The following is a 20513-nucleotide window of genomic DNA, read 5'->3' on the forward strand; positions in this document are numbered from 1 at the left end:
CAGAGCGAGACTCCGTCTCAAAAAAAAAAAAAAAAAAAAGACAGGAGCCATCTGGAACTTTGCAGCCAAAACCTGGTGGCTGCAAAGTGGCTAAGTCTTGAAATGTCAAGACTTAACTGTGCCCCTCTGCTTCAGAGCACTTGGCACAGTTTGTAATACACATGCACCTGAGTGGTTATGGACTAATGTCTGTCTCCAGGAGACCACAGGACTTTTGAGGGCAGGGACCCCATTTTTGCTCATTTTATCCCCAGGGCCCCACAGAGTGGGTTCTCAACAAATAGTCATCCGTTGGCCAGTGTAGAGCTTGAATGGCACACCTCAAAAGAAAGCTGGAAAGGCTTCCCCATCTGCACCTTTTGCTAATGACTACCGATTATGGGGTATGAGTCACTACAGTGAAATGACAGGCTTGAGCTACAGAGTGACAGAAAACACCACAATCAGGCTTCAGTAGGCCTTTGCAGCAGTTTCCTTCCAGCGGTGTGCTGGAGACGGGGCCTGACACCCTGAGGTGGACCTGAAACCAGACAAGCCTGTGGCTGCTCTACACTGGCCATGGGTTCCAGGGCGCTCCGTGGCCAAGAGGAGTGAGAAGCCTGGCGCTGGTGACATTCATTAGATCATAGTCATTGTTGGGCTCTTGCTGCCCTACTGTATGGCCAGGGGGTGGGAGCGGGGGCACAGGTGATCGTATCTCAAGTAAGGGCATGATGCCAGAAGGGCAGGCAGAAGGTCCAAGGCCAGCTCTGCCCAGCCCTACCTGAGCACAGCTCTGGATAGGCACAGTCACGAAGCATAGCACCTGGTTCCAACAAGCATAAAAGGCACAGCACAGGCCCGGTGCAGTGGCTCACGCCTGTAATCCCGCCTAGTGATCCTGAGGCAGACGGATCACTAGGTCAGGAGATCGAGACCATCCTAGCTAACAGTGAAACCCCATCTCTACTAACAATACAAAAACTTAGCCGAGTGTGGTGGCGGGCGCCTTGTAGTCCCAGCTACTCGGGAGGCTGAAGCAGGAGAATGGTGTGAACCTGGGAGGCGGAGCTTGCAGTGAGCCAAGATCACACTACTGCACTCCAGCCTGGGCAACAGAGCAAGACTCCCATCTCAAAGAAAGAAAAGAAAGGCACAGCACAGAATCTGGCACTCAGTAGATGCTCGTGAAACAGCTCGTTGGGAGGTAGAACATTTCAAGTTGAAAGTGACCAGAGAAGGTCAAAGTGACTAGAAGGAAAGTATTTTCAACAGTAGCACAGTCATGTGGCAAATCCAGGGGAGTCCCACTCCCCCCGCAGGCCCTTGGGAAAGTGTCAGTGACTTCCCCCAACTCCAGGGCAGTCACATACCAGTGGTGAGCACTTGCTCCAGGTGCAGCACTGCATGGATCAGGGCTTCCGTGCCCACCACCCGGCCTGCGGCTCGCTGCAAGGCAGCCAGGGCAGTGCCTGCCAAGATGCTGCTGGTGCCTGCAGGGCGGAGAGGAGAAAGCAGGCATGAAACACCTCTGCCCTGCCCAGACCTGCCTGACTCCCTCTAAGGGCAGAGGCCAGGGAAGGGGATCACAGGCAAGGTTAGAGGGCTGTGACAGTCAGTGGGTAGCAGGAGGCAGGGCCCGCTTACCCAGGCCAGAGCCGTGGGGCAGCTCAGACCAAGTGTGCAGCTCAAAGCCGCCCCCGAAGGTGCGGAGCAGCTGCTCATTCAGCTGGAGTTCCGAGTGGACATGCACGATCCCCGCGCAGATGAAGGCCGCCTTCAGCAGGGCCCCTGCAGAGGGACAGGCATGAGGAAGGAATTTGGTCTCCAAGGGCAGACGCAGACACCCACCCACCCTCGTGACTTCCCAGCCCAGTGCAGGACTCATCTGGTGGGACAAAAGCCCAGCAGCAGTACTGGCCCCATCCCCAAGCCACAAAAGGGCCTCTGGACTCCCAGACAGGGACACGTCATCTCTACTTCCTGTGTGTGTAGGTGCCTATGCAGGTTGACTCCCAGCCCCTTCCTTCCCTTCAGGCTCCTCAGCCAGACTGGCTGGCTCCTCAGGCCAGACCCCAGTGGCCTGCAGTCTCTAGCTTCTGACCCCCGCCCCTAGCTAGCCATGTGTGCCAGCCCCACCTGCAGAGGTCTCAGGGTGCCTGACCTGGCGCATGGGGCTGGCAGTAGTCCCGGAGGTCAGCCAGGCACCGGCACACTATCTTCACAGTCATCTCATCCTGCCGAGGCCCCACCGCCAGCCACAGCTCAGGCTCCGGGATGCGGCGTGCCCTGGCTCCGATGGGCCGGCGGCCATCCACTCGCACAGCCAGGCCCAGCACGGCCCCGCCAAGCTCATAGGCAAGGGGCGGCGTGTCACTCCAGCCCCCTACGGCAGCATGGCAAGACTCAAGTTGGTCACAGAAGCTGCCAGCCTGGCTCTGGGGCAGCTACCCTCAACCCCACCTGCCACAAGGGGCTCACCAGAGAAATCCACACGGGCTGGGCACTCAGCGACCACCCACTGCCCAGGTCCCGGCAGCTCCACTGGCTCCGTGGAGACAAAGTGCTGGGCTGACATCACAGCCTGGCGGATGAGGATCTGCCCAGCCCCCTCATAGTGGCGGGCCGCTCGCACCAGCAAGGCTGGCCTGCCAGAAGAAGAGGCAGGGATGGCGGCATGCAGCCCAAGCTGGAGGCAGATTGCCTGGCTTTGGGGACCTGACTGTCCTGGGGTACCCAACGGTGCCCCACCTCTCTCTGGGCTTCCTCCATCAGGGGCCACTTCCCAGATAGCCAGGGGCATATCCAAGGGATCTGACCTCCGTTAGTACCCACCTGCTTAGCCACTTGTCCCTCTCCTGGGCAAGCGCCTCCACGCCCGCTGCCAGGTCTCCACACTCCAGGTAGGAAAAGGGCCGCATCCACCCAGGGTTGGCAGCTGGCCCGCTCCGCAAGCCCCCACGGCCCTCTGCCATGCAGCCCAGGACATCTGCCACACAAGCCAGTGCCCGCGCCGCCACGCCAGGATCTCCTGCCCCAGCTGCAACTGAGGGACCAGGAGTTGGGGTTGGCAGGGGAGGACTCCTGTCTTCAAAATCCTCTGCCCTGAGAGGCTACTCAACAGTCCCCAAATGCGCCAGACCCCTCACACGTCCTGGCTTTTGCCCACAATGTATCTTTGACTGTAACTGCACCCCTCCTCTCTGCCTGGCAGAGATCCTCTCGTCTTGCCAGTCCCAGAGTCCCAGCCCATAGGTGTCTCTTCACCCCCACCCAGGACTCCCATAGTGGTGAAGAGCCCAGGCTCTGGGCTCAAACCACCTGGGCTCAGGTCAGCCTCACCACCAGCTAGCCGGGTGGCTCTGGGTGAGGAGCTTCAATACCAATCATGTCCATGGTCCCTGGGACCTTCCACGAGGTACGGCCTAGGAGGCTAAGGCTGTGAGCCCCAGCAGTGTGCCTGGGACCTCACGCAGAACTGCCCATGTCCCCTGGGAACCCTGTCCCCTCCCCACACTCTGCACCCACATCCCAGCACCCGGTACAGAACATGCAGGGTTTGCCGATGTGCCTAGGACCTAGAGCTCAGCTGCCAGGCCTCAACCTCTGACCAAACCCCACTGACAAGGATGAGGCCTTCCAGAATCCTAAAAGTAAACTCCAGCGTGCCCCTTCACTGCTTCAGCACCTCATGGCCCCCTGGTCCCCTCGGGGGATGGCCCAGAGGACAGGAAGGGCAGGTGCCCCTGGCCTGACTCTGCAGCACTACCAGCCCGCACACTCACCCTGGTCCAGCGTGGCCAGCAGGGGCCCGGGGCAGCCCTCGCGGACAGCAGCCCAGATCAGCGGGCGCAGGCTGAGGTCCTGCCGGGCCTCCAGCACATGCCGCGCTTTATGCAGGGCCTGGCGGAAGAACAGGTCCCGGCGAGAGGCCAGCGTGGCAGCCCGATCCAGGCATGGCTGCAGCTGCTCCCAGGACAGACGCCAGGAGGCTCGCCAGGCTCGCAGGGCCTCGCCCCCATCCTCTTGGCGGTCTAGCATCCACAGCAGATCCTGGGGTCCCAGGTCCCTCGAAGGGTGGAGCACAGGAAAGAGGCGGGCGCTGGGAAGGCAGCACTCTGCTGGCGGCGTATCAGGGTCCCACAGGTCCCAGGCTCTGATGTGGGGAGAAGGCACATTTCCAGGAGGGAAGCAAAAGCTCCAGTCTCCTCCCCAAGCCCTGAGCCACCTGTCAGTTCATGGGGACAGGATAGACTCCTCCGAGGTAGCACAAGTGGGCAGTTCAGGTCTGGGGCCAGGCTGCCTGGCATCCTTTCCCAGACCGCTGAACAAGAATGCCAGAGTCAGCACAGCCAGAGACTGGGAGCTGCCCAGGGGCAAGTACTGGAGAGAATCTCAAAACCACTCAGGCCCCTGGATGGTAGCAGGGCCCATGCTGCTCTGGGGCAGGGGACAGACACACCTCGAAAAGCAGCAGTCACCCCAGCTGCCCAGGTCACAGAGACCCTGGGGGTGTCCACCTTACCGAACACCTGTCCTCTTGAAGAATTCACTCCAGGGCACGTTGAGATATGTGCCTGCCCCCTGTCTCTGGGGGAGAGGAGGAAGCAGTCAGGGCTGCAGGAGCCACAGGAAAGGGTTAGAGACACTAGGCCAGGGGGCCAGGAGCTGCTCAAGTGCTCATGTGAGGGCAGAAAGACAGACAAAGCACATACTTGACCCACCCAGGCTGGAGTGCAGTGGTGCAATCAGCTCACTGCAGCTCACTCCTGGCCTCAAGAGATCCTCCCACCTCGGCCTCCCAGAGAGTTGGGATTACAGGCATGAGCCACTACACCCAGCCATGGAGCAATTTCTGAAATTGCTTTCAGCCTTGCAGCTCCCACACTCCTGCCAAGGTGCCTGAAATCTGGAGCAGAACCCTGGGTTCCAGGCCCAGCCCACCACAACTGGCTGCAGCCCAAGGCGGGTTACCTCCCTCTCTGAACCTCACTCAGTCTCTAGCCTGCCAAATGGGGATAAAAATCTCCACCCAGCCGGGCACGGTGGCTCACACCTATAATCCCAGCACTTTGGGAGGCCGAGGTGGGCAGATCACAAGGTCAGGAGATTGAGCCCATCCTGGCTAACACGGTGAAACCCAGTCTCTACTAAAAAATATTTTAAAATTAGCTGGGTGTGGTAGCGGGCGCCTGTAGTCCCAGCTATACAGGAGGCTGAGGCAGAAGAATGGCGTGAACCTGGGAGGCGGAGCTTGCAGTGAGCCGAGATCGTGCCACTGCACTCCAGCCTGGGCGACAGAGTGAGACTCTGTCTCAAAAAAAAAAAAAAAAATCCACCCAACCAGCCTGGCCAACATGAGGAAACCCCATCTGTACTAAGCTGGGCGTGGTGGTGCACGCTGGTAGTCCCAGCTATTTGGGAGGCTGAGGCAGGAGAATCACTTGAACCTAGGAGGCAGAGGTTGCAGTGAGCTGAGAGAGCTGAGATTGGGCCGCTGCACTCCAGCCTAGGTGATAGAGCAAGACTCCATCTCAAAAAAAAAAAAAAAAAAAAAAAACAAAATCCCCACCCAGCCCAGCTGGCTGAGCAGATGCAAGGAGGGAGAAAGCCTGTGGAGACTCTGCTGGTCTCACAGCCTAACCTCATCCTACCTCCTCCCTCATCCTCTCCTCCTACATCCTACCCTCCTCACAGCCTGTCCCACGGACCAGTGCTCAGAGAACCATGCCGTGGGGTGGGGGCCAGGACTCCTTGGGGCTCCCCAAAGCCTGAAGATGGGGGTGAGGGAATGCAGGGCAACTGCCTACCTCCCAACTGTCCAGTCGGCCAACAAGGGTGAAGGCGTGGCCCGGGGAGCCGTGTAGCCGTGTATGGTGTCCCTGCAGGACGAGGTCATGCAGCTCCCGGCCATGCAGGGCCTCGGAGTGGGCTATGTCCAGGCCACTCACCATGCAGCCAGCGCCTATGTGAATAGGGCCCTGGCGGGGGACAGGGCAGACATCCTGGGTGGGCAGGCACCCAGCACCCCCCAACACACACGGGACGCCAGCACCCTTGCCCCAATATGCCCACGCGCTCAGGCCTCACCCGCAGGTGGCAGTGCTGCAGGACACTCCCGGGACCCAGCCGGACAGGGCCCTCCAGCAGGCAACTGACCACAGAGCTCCCAGCCGCCAGGAGCTGCTGCTCCTGTGCAGCCGGGTAGGAAGAGCATGAGGGTCGAGGGCCAGGGCTGCTTCAACTCTCCTCCCAAGCCAAGCATCTGGGGGCGAAGCATCCTGGCCTACTGCTCCCCTGCCCTGCAGCCCCCTAGACTCCTCTCTGGACCTGCCCTGGCCCCAGCCTGAGGCCTATTTCCATCCCACCTGTCCAGCTACGCCTAACCCCGCCACCCCGGGGGCCACCTCTGAACCCTACCTGTCCCCTTTCTCAGCAGCACAGCACTGACCTAGGCCACCACTGTCGCCCCAGGCAGACCCCAGAGAAAGGTCTTCTTTAGCTTCTCAATCAGGTAAGTCCATGCAGAATCCTGACTTGGTCACTTACTGGCTATGTGGCCTTAGGCAAGTTACTTAGCCTCTCTGAGCCTCCAGCACTTCATGCGTAAGCCGGGGGTAACACCTGCACTCAGGCCATCTGTTCCAAGGCCGGCTATTGTCTTCCTGGGAATCCACATCCCACCTGACCCCAGGCACCCAGCAGGCAACAGAGGGGCAGGGAGGTCTCACCTCCACCTGGGAGTGCACAATCTGGGCCCCAGGAGCCCCAGGGCGTGTGAGGCTGTGCAGGAACTCAGTGGCTGAGGAGGTCATGTAGCTGTAGCTGCCGTTGGAGACATAGGCTGTAAAGACATAAGTACTGACCCCAACCCCCTGCCTGCTGCGACTCAGGCTGGCCTCCCAGCAGCAGAGACACATGGGGGCAGGTGTGGCAATGAGCCTATTAGCGGAAACTGAGTCAGGAACCTGCCCAAAGCCACACAGCTAGAAAGCAGACAGGTTGGCCGGGCACGGTGGCTCACACCTGTAATCCCAGCACTTTGGGAGGCCGAGGCAGGCAGATCATGAGATCAGGAGTTCGAGACCAGCCTGACCAACATGGTGAAATCTCGTCTCTACTAAAAATACAAAACTTAGCCAGGCATGGCCGGGCACGGTGGCTCACGCCTGTAATCCCAGCACTTTGGGAGGCCAAGGCGAGCAGATCACAAGGTCAGGAGATAGAGACCATCCTGGCTAACATGGTGAAACCCCATCTCTACTAAAAATAAAAAAAAAAAAAAAAATTAGCCAGGTGTGGTGGCAGGCGCCTGTAGTCCCAGTTACTCGAGAGGCTGAGGCAGGAGAATGGCATGAACCTGGAAGGCAGAGCTTGCAGTGAGCCGAGATCGTGCCACTGCACTCCAGCCTGAACAACAGAGCGAGACTCATCTCAAACCAAAAAAAAAAATTAGCCAGGCATGGTGCCACGCACCTGTAATCCCAACTACTCAGGAAGCTGAGGCAGGAGAATCGCTTGAACCCGGAAGGCAGAGGTTGCAGTGAGCCAAGATTGCGCCACTGCACTCCAGCCTGGGCAACAGAGCCATACTCCATCTCAAAAAAAAAAAAAAAAAGAAAGTAGATAGCTTAGGGTTGGGCATGGTGGCTCATGCCTGTAAACCCAGCACTTTGGGAGGCCAAGGCAGGTGGGTCACCTGAGGCCAGGAGTTCAAGACCAGCCTGACCCACATGGTGAAACCCCATCTCTACTAAAAATACAAAAATTAGCCGGGTGTGGTGATGCACGGCTATTATCCCAGGTGCTCAGGAGGCTAAGGCAGGAGAATCGCTTGAACCCAGGAGGCGGAGGTTGCAGTAAGCTGAGATGGCATCACCTCACTCTAGCCGGGGTGACAGACAGAGACTCCATTTCAAAAAACAAAACAAACAAAGTGGACAGGCTGGGAGAGCCTAGGAATGAGACAAAAGGAAGACAGGAAGGGGAAGGAGGTAGCTCAGTGGGGGGCTCTGGCACAGGACAGGAGAACTGCCCAGTCCCTGTGCTAGGCTGCCTGGCCCCGCATGCAGTGAGCAGCTCCATTCTTGGGGTCCTCACTCCCATGGTCTCCCCACCCCAGGGAGCTGAGAGGCAGTACCCACCCATGGTAAGGGGCTGATCGCGAAGCTCCCTCCACAGCTGGGCCCGGGCACTCTGCAGATAACCTGCTACATCCGCATCGCCTTGCCCCAACTCTGGGGGCCTCCCCACCAGGAAGTCCTCCCTGGTCACGTTCTCAGCCATGCAGTACAGAATGTCAAAAAACAGAGACAGCTGGGGGAAGGGGAAGAAGCACAGCTATTGGCGTGGCAGGGGGTTAGCCCCCAAGTTCTGAGGCTAAACCAGGGCCGTCCCGTCTGCGGAGACTCCGCCCCGGAGAGGAGAAGTGGCTGGCCTGAGGCCACACAGTGCCTCGTCCCCAGGCCAGGCCCCCCCTAGCTGCCCTCCCCCAGTCACCTGAACAGGCTGGGCTCCAGAGTCCAAGCCCAGGTAGGTGCAGGCATCCAGGGGCGGGCTCACGTGGGTGGCTAGGAGGCGCTCGGCAGTCTCCACAGAGAAGAAGACAACCCCGGAGACCTGGAAGGGACCCCAAAAGGATCAGAGACGGAGAGCCCTGCAACAGGCCCTGGTACAAGTCAGGGAGAGAGCACATGCAGACGGGCCACGTGAAGCTGAGTGCCACACCAGGCAGGGAGTGTCGCCTTCTGACCACTCCAGCACCCAGACTCCAGGCTTCTTTGGGGCAGCTCCCACCAAGGCACCTTCTGGGACCCCCTCAACTGTCAGGCCTCCTCCCGAACCCAGCTCTCTACCCTCACAGCGGCCCACTCCCAGATTTCCCCGCCTCTCCACTCCTTGCCCCTCATGCTGGAAGCATTCCCGGAGCCTGGCTCTAGGCCTCCTCCCGTCACACTCCTTAACTTGCTCACATTCTGGTTCTAGACTTCCTTTTTGTGTTTGAGCTTTTGAGGTTTGTTTTGTTTTGTTTTGCAGCAGGCAGGGGGTTGATTCAGAGTCTCGCTCTATCACCCTGGCTGGAATGCAGTGGCATGATCTCCACTCACTGCAACCTCTGCCTCCTGGGTTCAAGCGATTCTCGAGCCTCCACCTCCCAAGTAGTTGAGATTACAGGCACACACCAGCATGTTCAGCTAACTGTTGTATTTTTAGTAGAGACAAGGTTTCACCATGTTGCCCAGGCTGGTCTCAAACTCCTGACCTCAACTGATCCACCCGCCTCAGCCTCCTAAAGTGCTTGGATTACAGGCGTGAGCCACTGTGCCCACCTGGTTCTAGGCTTTCTGGTTCAGGACAAGACCCTGAATTCCAAGACTACCCTGTCCTCAGATTCTAGCACTAGCTTGTCCTGGAGGCTTCCAGAAGGAATCAAAGGAAGACAAACCCTCCCTCCCCATCCCATAAGGTCCCCAAAGCCCCGCAACCTGGGCCCAGCAGCCATACCAGTGGCACCCGCCCATCAGGCCTGACACACCGCTGAATCTCTGCCTCAGTGCCCTGGTAGTAAATGTCCAAAACGAGGCCCTATATGCAGGGAGAAACAGAATCAGGGGAGGGAGCAGGAAGGGATCTGGAAGGAGGCCACAGCCACAGGTAGCAGCAAGGGCGTTCTCCAAAGCAAAGCTGAAGATGCAAGGCTGGCAGTTGCTGGCGTTCTCAGGAGGCCTGAGATTTCTACTCCATGATGGCGGAGGACAGGCTTTAAATACCTTCGCAGCCCCAAGCCCGGGCACAGAGACCGGGCAGGCGGTCAGTGTGAAATGTATTTTTGGCGAGAGTGAGGGAGCACTGGCGCCGTTGCTGTGGAGGAAACTCCTTGGATTCAGGAGCATGCCAAGAAATCCAGGATGAGAGGTTGCCCAGTGGCAAGGGGAAGGCTGCCCCAGTCGGCTCCACTGCCCTCAGGGGAACTACCTGGGGGTCAGTGAGGTAGACGCCATGATTCCGAGCGTAGGCCAAGCTCCCTGGGAGGGCGATCACTCTGGCTCCCCGGAAGCTGTCCCAGCTGATCCCTGTGGGGTGGGGCAGTCAGGAGGCTCCCAGGGGCCTCGACCCAAGGCAGGGAGTCCCCCGCCAGGAGGAAGCAAGAGCCCAGGGCTGGGGCACCCAGGTGCCTCTAAAAGGGAAATACGGCTTCCAAGCCAAATGGACATTCCCCTGGGAAAATGACAACCCTCCTCTCCCAAAGTTCTTCCGCAGAATCCTGTGGGGCAGAAGGGGCAGGGCTGCTTCTGTCCATCCTATAGACAGACAGACTGAGGCACAGCAGGAGAAGCCCTGCCTCCAGCGGGCTTCATTCTCCACACCCTCCAGCTTCCCGTCTAACAGGGCAGTGGGGGCAGGCCCAGAGGCAAGGTGGGCAAAGAAAGGCAGAGCTGGCTTCCTGCTGTGGCTGTGATGAGGGAAGGTGGTCCCAGGTAGTCTCAGGCTCACCGGGATTTACAGGAACAGACAGCAGCATGTCGGTACTGCAGACCCACACGCCTGGCGGGGAGCCCGGGCCCAGCTGCAGCGGGGGAAGGAGACAGAACACAGCTGGTGCCTGACCCAGCCCTTCACCTGCCCTCAAGGATACTGCGCTGTTGAAGTAACAGGGGCCTCCAAGACCTGGTCTGCCCCGCCCTCTGGCTGACCCGGGTTTACAGCTTCTCCCATGTGACTAACTTTTTTGTTGTTATTGTGACAGGGTCTTACTCTGTCACCCAGGCTGGAATGCAGTAGTGAGACCGTAGCTCACTGCAGCCTCAAACTCCTGGGCTCAAGCGATCTTCCTGCCTCAGCCTCTTGAGTAGCTGGGACTACAAGTGCATGCCACCATGCCCAGGTAATTATTTAAAAAATTTTTTTGTAGAGAGGGGGTCTTGCTGTGTTGCCCAGGCTGGTCATGAACTCTTGGCCTCAAGCGATCCTCCCACCCTGGCCTCTGAAAGTGCTGAAATTACAGGCATGAGCCACCGCTCCCAGACACAACTAACTTCTTGAAGCTCTAACACTAGGCACCCTCAAAACCATTCCTCCTGGGGCCCCCCAGCTGAGCCAGCATAGATCATAGCTGGGGAACAGTGGGAGGGAAGTGGCTCTACCTGAGACAAGGCACCACGGGTCACCACCCAGCCTCACCCGATAGGTCATGATGTCCAGCAGGCAGTCCAGGTTGCAGACCAAGGCTTCCACCGGGGCCTCGGGGTTCTCCATGGGGAGGCAGGTGAAGGCTCTGCCACAGTCATCAAAGGGGAAATCTCGACCCTGGGAGTGGGGGGACTGGTGAGGAAGCCCCGGTGCAGACAGCCCAAGGCCACCTCATCAGCTTTGCAGGCAGAAAGCCATCCAGTGGAGGGCTGATAAAAAATGTTCTCTTGATATTTCATCCTACAATATATTTTTATATTAGGCTGCACTGCATTGCACTGCAATTTTTTAGATGAAGTCTTGCTCTGTTGCCCAGGCTGGAGTGCAGTGGCACGATCTTGGCTCACTGCAAGCTCCACCTCCCGGGTTCAAGCAATTCTCCCACCACAGCCTTCCAAGTAGCTGGGACTACAGGTGTGTACTACCACATCTGGATAATTTTTGTATTTTTAGTAGAGATGGGGTTTCACCATGTTGGTTAGGCTGGTCTCAAACTCCTGGTATGATCTGCCCACCTTGGCCTCCCAAATTGCTGGGATTACAGGCATGAGCCACCGTGCCCGGCCACCAGGCCCTGTTTTAAGCATTTACATGTAGTGTCTCAGAATGTTCGTATCCACGTCAGGAGGAAACTGAGGCCTAGAAAGGGTTAAGTGACTTCCCCACAGTCACAGAGCTGATAAGCCTGGATCCTAGTCAATGCATAGTTAGATAGATATACACACATATATATATATACTTCTTTTTTTTTTTTTTTGAGATGGAGTCTCGCTCTGTCACCCAGGCTGGAGTGCAATGGCGTGATCTCGGCTCACTGCAACCTCTGCCTCCCGGGTTCAAGCGATTCTTCTGTTTTTTTGTTTTTTTTTTTTTGAGGCGGAGTCTCGCTCTGTCGCCCGGACTGGAGTGCAGTGGCCGGATCTCAGCTCACTGCAAGCTCCGCCTCCCGGGTTTACGCCATTCTCCTGCCTCAGCCTCCCGAGTAGCTGGGACTACAGGTGCCCGTCACCTCGCCCGGCTAGTTTTTGTATTTTTAGTAGAGATGGGGTTTCACCGTGTTAGCCAGGATGGTCTCGATCTCCTGACCTCGTGATCCACCTGTCTCGGCCTCCCAAAGTGCTGGGATTACAGGCTTGAGCCACCGCGCCCGGCCTCAAGCGATTCTTCTGCCCCAACCTCCCAAGTAGCTGGGACTACAGGCATGCACCACCATGCCTGGCTAATTTTTTGTATTTTTAGTAGAGACAGGGTTTCCCCATGCTGCCCAGGCTGGTCTCGAACTCCTGACCTCGTGATCTGCCCACCTCAGCCTCCCAAAGTGCTGGGATTACATGTGTGAGCCACTGCGCCCAGCCTATATTTTTATTTTTTGAGACGGTCACCCGGGCTGGAGTGCAGTGGTGTAACCATAACTCACTGCAGCCTCAATCTTCCAGGCTCAAGTGATCCTCCCACCTCAGCCTCCTGAGTAGCTGGGACTACAGGCGTGCACTACCATGGCGGCTAATTTTTGTATTTCTTATAGAGATGGGGTTTCACCATGTTGCCCAGACTGGTCTGAATCTCCTGGGCTCAAGCAATCCTCCCGCCTTGGGCTCCCGAAGTGCTGAGATCTACAGGCGTGAGCCACCATGCCTGGCCCTAGATGGACCTTTTAATCTGATAATCTGCTGGGAAAATATGTGGTATATATTTAGCCAATTCACAATTTTTAGACATTTAGAATCTTCCAGATTTCACCTTGCACACACACTGTGGCAGAACATGCCTGAAGTCCTGCTCAACTCCACGAACCGGGATTCTGGCCTTCTGCTTGGCCCCTGCCCCAAAGTTCATTTACCATGTGCAGAATGAGGATCCAGGCTGAGTGCAGGACATCGGATGTGACCACCTGCAGGAGTGGGAAAGCCCTGTGAACAGAGGCCTCAGGCAGAGGCCCTGGAGGATGGCACCCTCGAATCCAGAGAGAGACCCCAACACAAATTCACTCAGGTACCCCAGGGACAAAAGGCAAGGTCAAACCAATGGCCACAGGCAGGCAAGGGGCAGCCCTGGTCCCCCCTGGATAAGGCAGCCCAGGGCCCTCCACCTGGGCCACCTTCTTGCTGCCTGGTTTGTTGCTGCTGTTGTTGCTGTTTTGCGACAGGGTCTCACTCTGTCACCCAGTCTGGAGTGCAGTGGTATGATCCCAGCTCACTGTAGCCTCGGTCTCTTAGGCTAACGTGAGCCTCCCACCTCAGCCTCAACTAGCTGGGACTACAGGTGTGTACTGCCATGCCTGGCTACCTCTTAATTTTTTTTTTTTTTTTTTTTTTTTTGAGATGCAGTCTTGCTCTGTCGCCCAGGCTGGAATGCAGTGGCATGATCTCGGCTCTCTGCAACCTCTGCATCCCGGGTTCAAGCGATTCTCCTGCCTCAGCCTCCCGAGTAGCTGGGATTACAGGTGTGAGCAACCAGGCCCAGCTAATTTTTGTATTTTTAGTAGAGAGGGGGTTTCACCACATTGGTCAGGCTGGTCTTCAACTCCTGACCTCAGGTGATCCGCCCACCTCGGCCTCCCAAAGTGCTGGGATTACAGGTGTGAGCCACTGCGCCCGGCCTCTGCTGTCTGTTTTGAAGGGGAGGTTATAGGCAACAACAACTGGGGCCTGGCTGGGTGACTCTGGGGAGTCAGCTCCATAGCAACTACAGTGGTCCCCTCCCCTGCTGGTGCCATCTCCCTCTGCAGAGCATGTCCAAGCCTGTGCCTGCCCTCACTCTGCACACAAAGGTGCTATGGAGATGAGGTGACCAGGTGAAGTGGCTGGTTGCATAGGAGACACGGGACCAGTGGGATGCTGACTCACATGCTCTGCCCAAAGCAGGCAGTCACATCTCAGTTCCAGTGAACAGTTAGTTGCCATGTGGGGATGACAGCCCAGACTAGCAAGACCTTTGAAGGTTTCAAGAGAAGCCAGAAAGCCTCACTTTGAGATATTGGCTCCAACTCTCTAAAACACTGCAAAAGCTAGCCCTGCCTTCTGCCCTCACTTGGACGACAAGGCAAAGATGAGTCCACCCAATTTACAGGAACAAAAACTGAGGCCAATGCTGAAGCCAACGCTGAATTAGCCAGGGCGATGGAGCCAGAGGAGCTGCAGATCTCAGAAATGACCTGGTTCCAGCAGGGACACGGACCAGGGAGGTGGCCCTGGTGAGCACTCACAGTGAAGCCTGCCCGGGCACTCAGGTGTTCAGCAGCCACCAGCAGGGCGTTGAGGGTGGCTCCTCCGCTGCCCACACGCTTCTCTGGGTCCTCCACGGCCAGTAACAGCGTCCCAGCAGGGATCTGCTCCCGCTTCTGCCGCACTTCCAGTTCTAGGGTCAGAAGAGACACTGGGACCTGACCCCCAGCTCTCTGCTCTGGCCCAAAGCACCTAAGCAAGCCTATTGATCATCAGTGTTTGATCTTCCTTGACTTAGCTTTCCATGTAGGAGGCCATTAGATCTTCACCCAACTCAGTGAGAGAAGTCCTATTACTCCCATATTACAGATGAGAAAACTGAGGCACAAGGAATGACATGCCATGTATGCTGTCACATGGCTAGGGAGAAGTGCGATCTGGGTTTGAATCCAGGTCGGCCTGGCACCTGGTGTTGGAGGGACATAGCCAGGAAGGGGAGGGAGGTTCTCCATTAGGGGCAAAGTGGGAAGCGGGGGAAGTCCCCTACCTCTCTGAAAGACCTGGACACTGTCCTTGTACTGGCAGGTCAGGATGACGACTGTCCAATCAACTCCCTTTGGCTGCTCCATTCTGGCCAAGCAGAGGGGCTTCCTGAGACGGCAATATGGGTAGATATGACTATTTTTTAAACTGTCATAACTAAAATTAATTATTTTTGTACATAATCTATGATTTTAACATGTGTATAGATTCGTGTTGATATCACCACTATCTACACTCAAACTTCCTCATGCAACCTCTCCTCCCCGCCTAACCCCTGACAACCACTGATCTGCTCTCTAAAGCTACAGTTTCATCGACTTAAAAAATGTGAGCCGGGGCCGGGTGTGGTGGCTCACGCCTGTAATCCCAGCACTTTGGAAGGCCGAGACAGGTGGATCACGACGTCAGGAGATCGAGACCATCCTGGCTAACACGGTGAAACCCCATCACTACTAAAAGTACAAAAAATTAGCCGGGCATGGTGGCGAGTGCCTGTAGTCCCAGCTACTCAGGAGGCTGAGGCAGAAGAATGGTGTGAACCTAGGAGGCGGGGCTTTCAGTGAGCCGAGATCACGCCACTACACTCCAGCCTGGGCAACAGTGCATGACTCTGTCTCTAAAAAAAAAAAAAAAAAAAAATGTCGGCCGGGCACAGAGGCTCACGCCTGCAATCCTAGCACTTTGGGAGGCTGAGGCGGGCAGATCACCTGAGGTCAGGAGTTCGAGACCAGCCTGGCCAACATGGCAAAACCTCTTCTCTACTAAAAGTACACAAATTAGCCAGGTGTGGTGGCATGTGCCTGTACTCCCAGCTACTCAGGAAGCTAAGGTGGGAGGACTGCTTGAGCCTGGAAGATTATGACTGCAGTGGGCTATGATTGTACCACTGCACTCCAGCCTGGGTCACAGAACAAGACCCTATCTCTAATTAATTAACTAAAATAAAATAAAGGCCAGGACAGGTGCAGTGGCTCACGTCTATAATCCCAGCACTTTGGAAGACCAAGGTGGGAGGATTGCTTGAGCCCAGGAGGTTAAGGCTGCAGTGAGCCATGATCACTCCACTGCACTCCAGCCTGGTTGACAGAGCAAGACCTCAAAAAAAAAAAGTCAAATAAAATGGAATATAATCTTTTGAGATTATCTTCTTTGATCCAACATGATGCCTCTGAGACGTATCCAAGTCATTGCGCATATCCGTGGCCCAAGCCTTTTATCGGAGGAGCGGTGTTCCCTCGCATGGACGGGCCGCATCTGTTTCTCCATTTACCCACTGAAGAGCACCTGGGCTGTCTCCAGTTTTTGGCAGATATGAATAGTCCTGCTATGAACCTCCGGAGACAGGTTTGTGTGAACAGAAGATTTCATCTCTCTAGGTGGACACCAAGGCGATGACTGGGTCACACGGTCAGCGTGTCTGCTGACATTACAAAATGTGGATGGGTGCCCTTTCCCCAGGGAGTGTGCCCAGGAAGGAGGAAGGGAGGGCAGCAGGATAGGGTAAGAGTTGGGGCCACCCAGAGCAAGGGGGAAAGGAGGTTGAGAGCAAATGCCTAACCCCACCCCTCAGGCTCCTCAAGCTGATAGGGGTTCCCTGGAGAGGGGGGCAGCTGTGAGGAGCACATATGCAAACAGAGCTGCAGAAGCGGGCACTCGGGGACCTCCCTTCCCAGGGGTCTCATCCAGCCCAGCGGGGGGTGCAGCCCTACCCGCCCGCCATCTTCCTCCAGGGCACTCTCAGCAAGTAGGGGGAAAGCAAGGCCAAAGATTTGGCTTCCGGTGGCTCAAGCCTGTAATCCCAGCACTTTGGGAGGCCGAGACGGGCGGATCACGAGGTCAGCAGATCGAGACCATCCTGGCGAACACGGTGAAACCCCGTCTCTACTAAAAAATACAAAAAACTAGCCGGGCGAGGTGGCGGGCGCCTGTAGTCCTAGCTACTCGGGAGGCTGAGGCAGGAGAATGGCGTGAACCCGGGAGGCGGAGCTTGCAGTGAGCTGAGATCCGGCCACTGCACTCCAGCCTGGGCGACAGAGCAAGAGTCCGTCTCAGAAAAAAAAAAAAAAAAAGATTTGGCTTCGCCCCTACCCCTGTCTCCCCCAACCTGCCAGCACTCCTGCCAGATGGAAAACTAATGTGACTCCTGAGCCCCTGGCCTCCCCGAGACCAGTGAGTCCCCAGGAGTACCTACACATTCACCTCTGGCAGGGCTCCCACTGCTGTCCCACAAAGCAGCACCCCCACTTCCTCCCTCCAGCTCTCAAAGCTCAGCATGGGAACAGACCACGCAAGTAAGCTGCTCACCACTGGCTGAGCTGCGCCCTGAGCACGCATCTGGTGGTCAGCCCACATCCCAGCCAAAGCGACAGGAAACCTGAAGCTCAGCCACAGGCTCTTCTTGTGCCAGGCTCTGCTGCCACCAGAAGAGAAAAGGCTGACAGGACACTACCACTCAGCAACACCCACACCTTCAGGAGAAGCCTCTGTCAGTAACAGAAATTGTTCCATTCCCTACTCAGCCCAGAAGAGAAAACCAGAGGGGAAATTCCAGCTAGAAATCCCAGCCAGGCACTTGAGGGTGAAGGCTTCTCCCAGGACACCCACCAAGCTCTCCCTCCAACTTTGCCACCAATTCACCATATGGCTGTAGGCACCTCTAACCCTCAGGTCAGCTGCAGCAGGGAGTTTAACTAACAGATGCCCCCAGCTGCTATGATCTGAATCTCCCACCTTGTTTACATGGAGGCCACGCTTCCACCCAACCTTCTCAAAACCAGTGACTGAGCACAGCTGGCACACTGAAATAGACCTATTCCTGTGAGATTCCAGACCTCTCTGGCAGGCAGCTTAGAACTGCACTGTCTTAGAACTGCACTGCCACCCGGGCGTGGTGGCTCACACCTGTAATCCCAGCACTTTGGGAGGCCAAAGTGCACAGATCACGAGGTCAGGAGTTCCAGACCAGCCCTGGCCGATATGATGAAACCCCATCTCTACCAAAAATACAAAAATTAGCCAGGTGTGGTGGCACTTGCCTGTAGTCCCAGCTACTCGGGAGGCTGAGTCAGGATAACCACTTGAACCCAGGAGGCAGAGGTTGCAGTAAGCTGAGATTGCACCACTGCACTCCAGCCTGGGTGACAGAGCGAGATTCCATCTCAAAAAAAAAAAAAAAAGGCCGGATGCGGTGGCTCACATCTGTAATTCCAGCACTTTGGGAGACTGAGGCGGGCGGATTACCTGAGGTCAGGAGTTTGAGACCAGCCTGGCCAACTTGGCAAAACTTCATCTCTACTGAAAATACAAAAATTAGCGAGGTGTGGTGGCGGGCGCCTGTAATTCCAGCTACTTGGGAGGCTGAGACAGGAGAATCACTTCAACCTGGGAGATAGAGGTTGCAGTGAGCCGAGACCATACCATTGCACTGCAGCCTGAGCAAGAAGAGCAAAAATCTATCTCGAAAAAAAAAAGATGAAGAAATTGCTGGGTGTGGTGGCTCATGCCTATAATTTCTGCATTTTGGGAGACGAAGAGGCCAAGTCAGGAGGATCACTTGAGCCCAAGAGTTAGAAATCAGCCTGGGCAACATATGGAGACCTTGACTCTACAAAACACACACACACACACACACACGCAGAAATGAAGCACAGAGAGATGAAATAACTTGCCAAAGCTAGCAAGTGGCAGAGCCAAGTTTGATACTAAGCCTTTTTTCCAGAGTATCCATTTTATTCCCTTTTTTCTTTTTGAGCTGGATCTTACTGTATCCCCCAGGCTGGAGTGCAGTGGTACAATCTCAGCTCGCTATAATCTCCACCTTCTGGGTTCAAGCAATTCTCCTGCCTCAGCCTCCTGCCTCAGCCTCTCCTGCCTCCACCTCCTGTAGCTGGGATTACAGGCATGTGCCAACACGCCTGACTAATTTTTATATTTTTAGTAAAGATGGGGTTTCATCATGTTGGCCAGGCTGGTCTCAAACTTTTGACCTCAGGTGATCCACCTGCCTTGGCTTTTCAAAGTGCTGGGATTACAGGCATGAGCCACCATGCCCAGCCTCTTTTTATATTGCCTTTTTTACTTTTTTTTTTTTAAAAAGACAGGGTCTCAATCTGTCACCCAGACTGGAATGTAGTGGTGCAATCATAGCTCACTGCAGCCTCAACCTCCCAGGCCCAAGCAATCCTGCTACCTCAGCCTCCTGTATAGCTGGGACCATAGGCAGACGCCACCATGCCTAGCTAATGTTTTCATTATTTGTTTTCTTTTTAAGAGATCGAGTCTTGCCATGTTGCCCAAGCTGGTCTCAAACTCCTGGACTCAAGCAATCCTCCTGCCTCAGCCTTTTTATTTTAATTAATAAATTTTTAAATTCATGCTTCCCAGGCTACTACAGGGTCCACTTGCTCAACCACTACAATAAATCTGCTTTGTAGAGCTGAAGTACAAAAGGAGTAAATATATGTAAAGAGGTCAGTATGTATTATCTATTATAATTATGACAAAGCCTAAACAAATACAAGGGAGGGATGATTTTAGTAATAATAGCCACTAGGAGGTCAGGCACAGTGGCTTACACTTGTAATCCCAGCACTTTGGGAGGCCAAGGCAGGTGGATCACTTTAAGTCAGAAGTTCAAGAGCAGCCTGGCCAACATGGTAAACCCCGTCTCTACTAAAAATACAAAAATTGGCCAGGCATGGTGGCAGGTACCTGTAATCCCAGTTACTCAGGAGGCTGAGGCAGGAGTATCCTTTGCACCTGGGAGGTGGAGGTTGCAGTGAGCCAAGATCATGCCACTGCACTCCAGCCTGGGTGACAGAGCAAGATTCTGTCTAAAAAAAAAATTAAATTAAAATTAATAGGCCGGGCACGGTGGCTCATGCCTGTAATCCCAGCACTTTGGGAGGCCGAGGCAGGTAGATCGCCTGAGGTCAGGAGTTTGAGACCAGCCTGGCCAACATGGTGAAACCCCATCTCTACCAAAAATTCAAAAGTTAGCCGGGCACGGTGGTGGGCACCTGTAATCCCAGCTACTCAGGAGGCTGAGGCAGGAGAATCGCTTGAACCTGGGAAGCAGTGGTTGCAGTGAGCCGAGATCATTCCACTGCACTCCAGCCTGGGTGACAGAGTGAGACTTTGCCTCAGAAAGGAAAGGAAAGGAAAGGAAAAGGAAGGGGGGAGGAAAGGAGGGGGGGGGGGGGGGAGGGAACGGGGGGAGGGAGGGAAGGAAGGAAAGAAAAGCCACTAGGACTGAGCACTCTGGACCATAGTTAAGGTGCTGTGATTTTTTGTATCCTGACAACACCCTTAGAGCCTGCAAGATAAATATTATCTCCTATTATCTCCACTTCACAGAGGCCAGGAATAGTCAAAGTTGCAACATACCTGGGTCTTTTAGATTCTTATTCAGCTGATGGTGATAATGTTATCTGGTTCCAAGCAAAGGCACTGAAAGACAGCAAGAGGCCAGGCACGGTGGCTCACACCTGTAATTCCAGCACTTTGGAAGGCGAAGGCAGGTGGATCGCTTGAGCCCAGGAGTTTGAGACCAGCCTGAGCAAAATGGCAAAACCCCATCCCTACCAAACACACACACACACACACACACACACACACACACACACACACACACACACA

General features: G+C 55.6%; 1 protein-coding gene across 2 annotated transcripts in view; it reads right to left on the reverse strand.

Annotated features, from left to right (window-relative positions):
- Positions 1-1131: 1131 nt before the first annotated feature.
- The window catches only part of FCSK (fucose kinase), a 23519-nt gene continuing 4137 nt past the window's right edge, over positions 1132-20513 (reverse strand). The window contains exons 2-21 of one of the 2 annotated variants that reach the window (XM_023210383.2): positions 20262-20324; positions 14881-14984; positions 14375-14526; positions 13010-13060; positions 11161-11286; positions 10474-10546; positions 9955-10052; positions 9484-9564; positions 8479-8598; positions 8124-8319; positions 6711-6823; positions 6070-6171; positions 5790-5960; positions 4505-4569; positions 3765-4135; positions 2815-3025; positions 2461-2627; positions 2144-2365; positions 1627-1770; positions 1132-1472 (exon numbers count right to left, since the gene is read on the reverse strand). In XM_023210383.2, coding sequence (XP_023066151.1) covers positions 1345-1472; positions 1627-1770; positions 2144-2365; positions 2461-2627; positions 2815-3025; positions 3765-4135; positions 4505-4569; positions 5790-5960; positions 6070-6171; positions 6711-6823; positions 8124-8319; positions 8479-8598; positions 9484-9564; positions 9955-10052; positions 10474-10546; positions 11161-11286; positions 13010-13060; positions 14375-14526; positions 14881-14962 — 2673 coding nt within the window. In that variant the 5' untranslated portion in view covers positions 14963-14984; positions 20262-20324 and the 3' untranslated portion in view covers positions 1132-1344. The remainder of the gene's footprint in view (positions 1473-1626; positions 1771-2143; positions 2366-2460; positions 2628-2814; positions 3026-3764; positions 4136-4504; positions 4570-5789; positions 5961-6069; positions 6172-6710; positions 6824-8123; positions 8320-8478; positions 8599-9483; positions 9565-9954; positions 10053-10473; positions 10547-11160; positions 11287-13009; positions 13061-14374; positions 14527-14880; positions 14985-20261; positions 20325-20513) is intronic. The other variant, XM_023210384.2, reaches the window with a different exon arrangement.

This window comes from Piliocolobus tephrosceles, chromosome 17, assembly GCF_002776525.5.
Source record: "Piliocolobus tephrosceles isolate RC106 chromosome 17, ASM277652v3, whole genome shotgun sequence".
NCBI lineage: Eukaryota > Metazoa > Chordata > Mammalia > Primates > Cercopithecidae > Piliocolobus > Piliocolobus tephrosceles.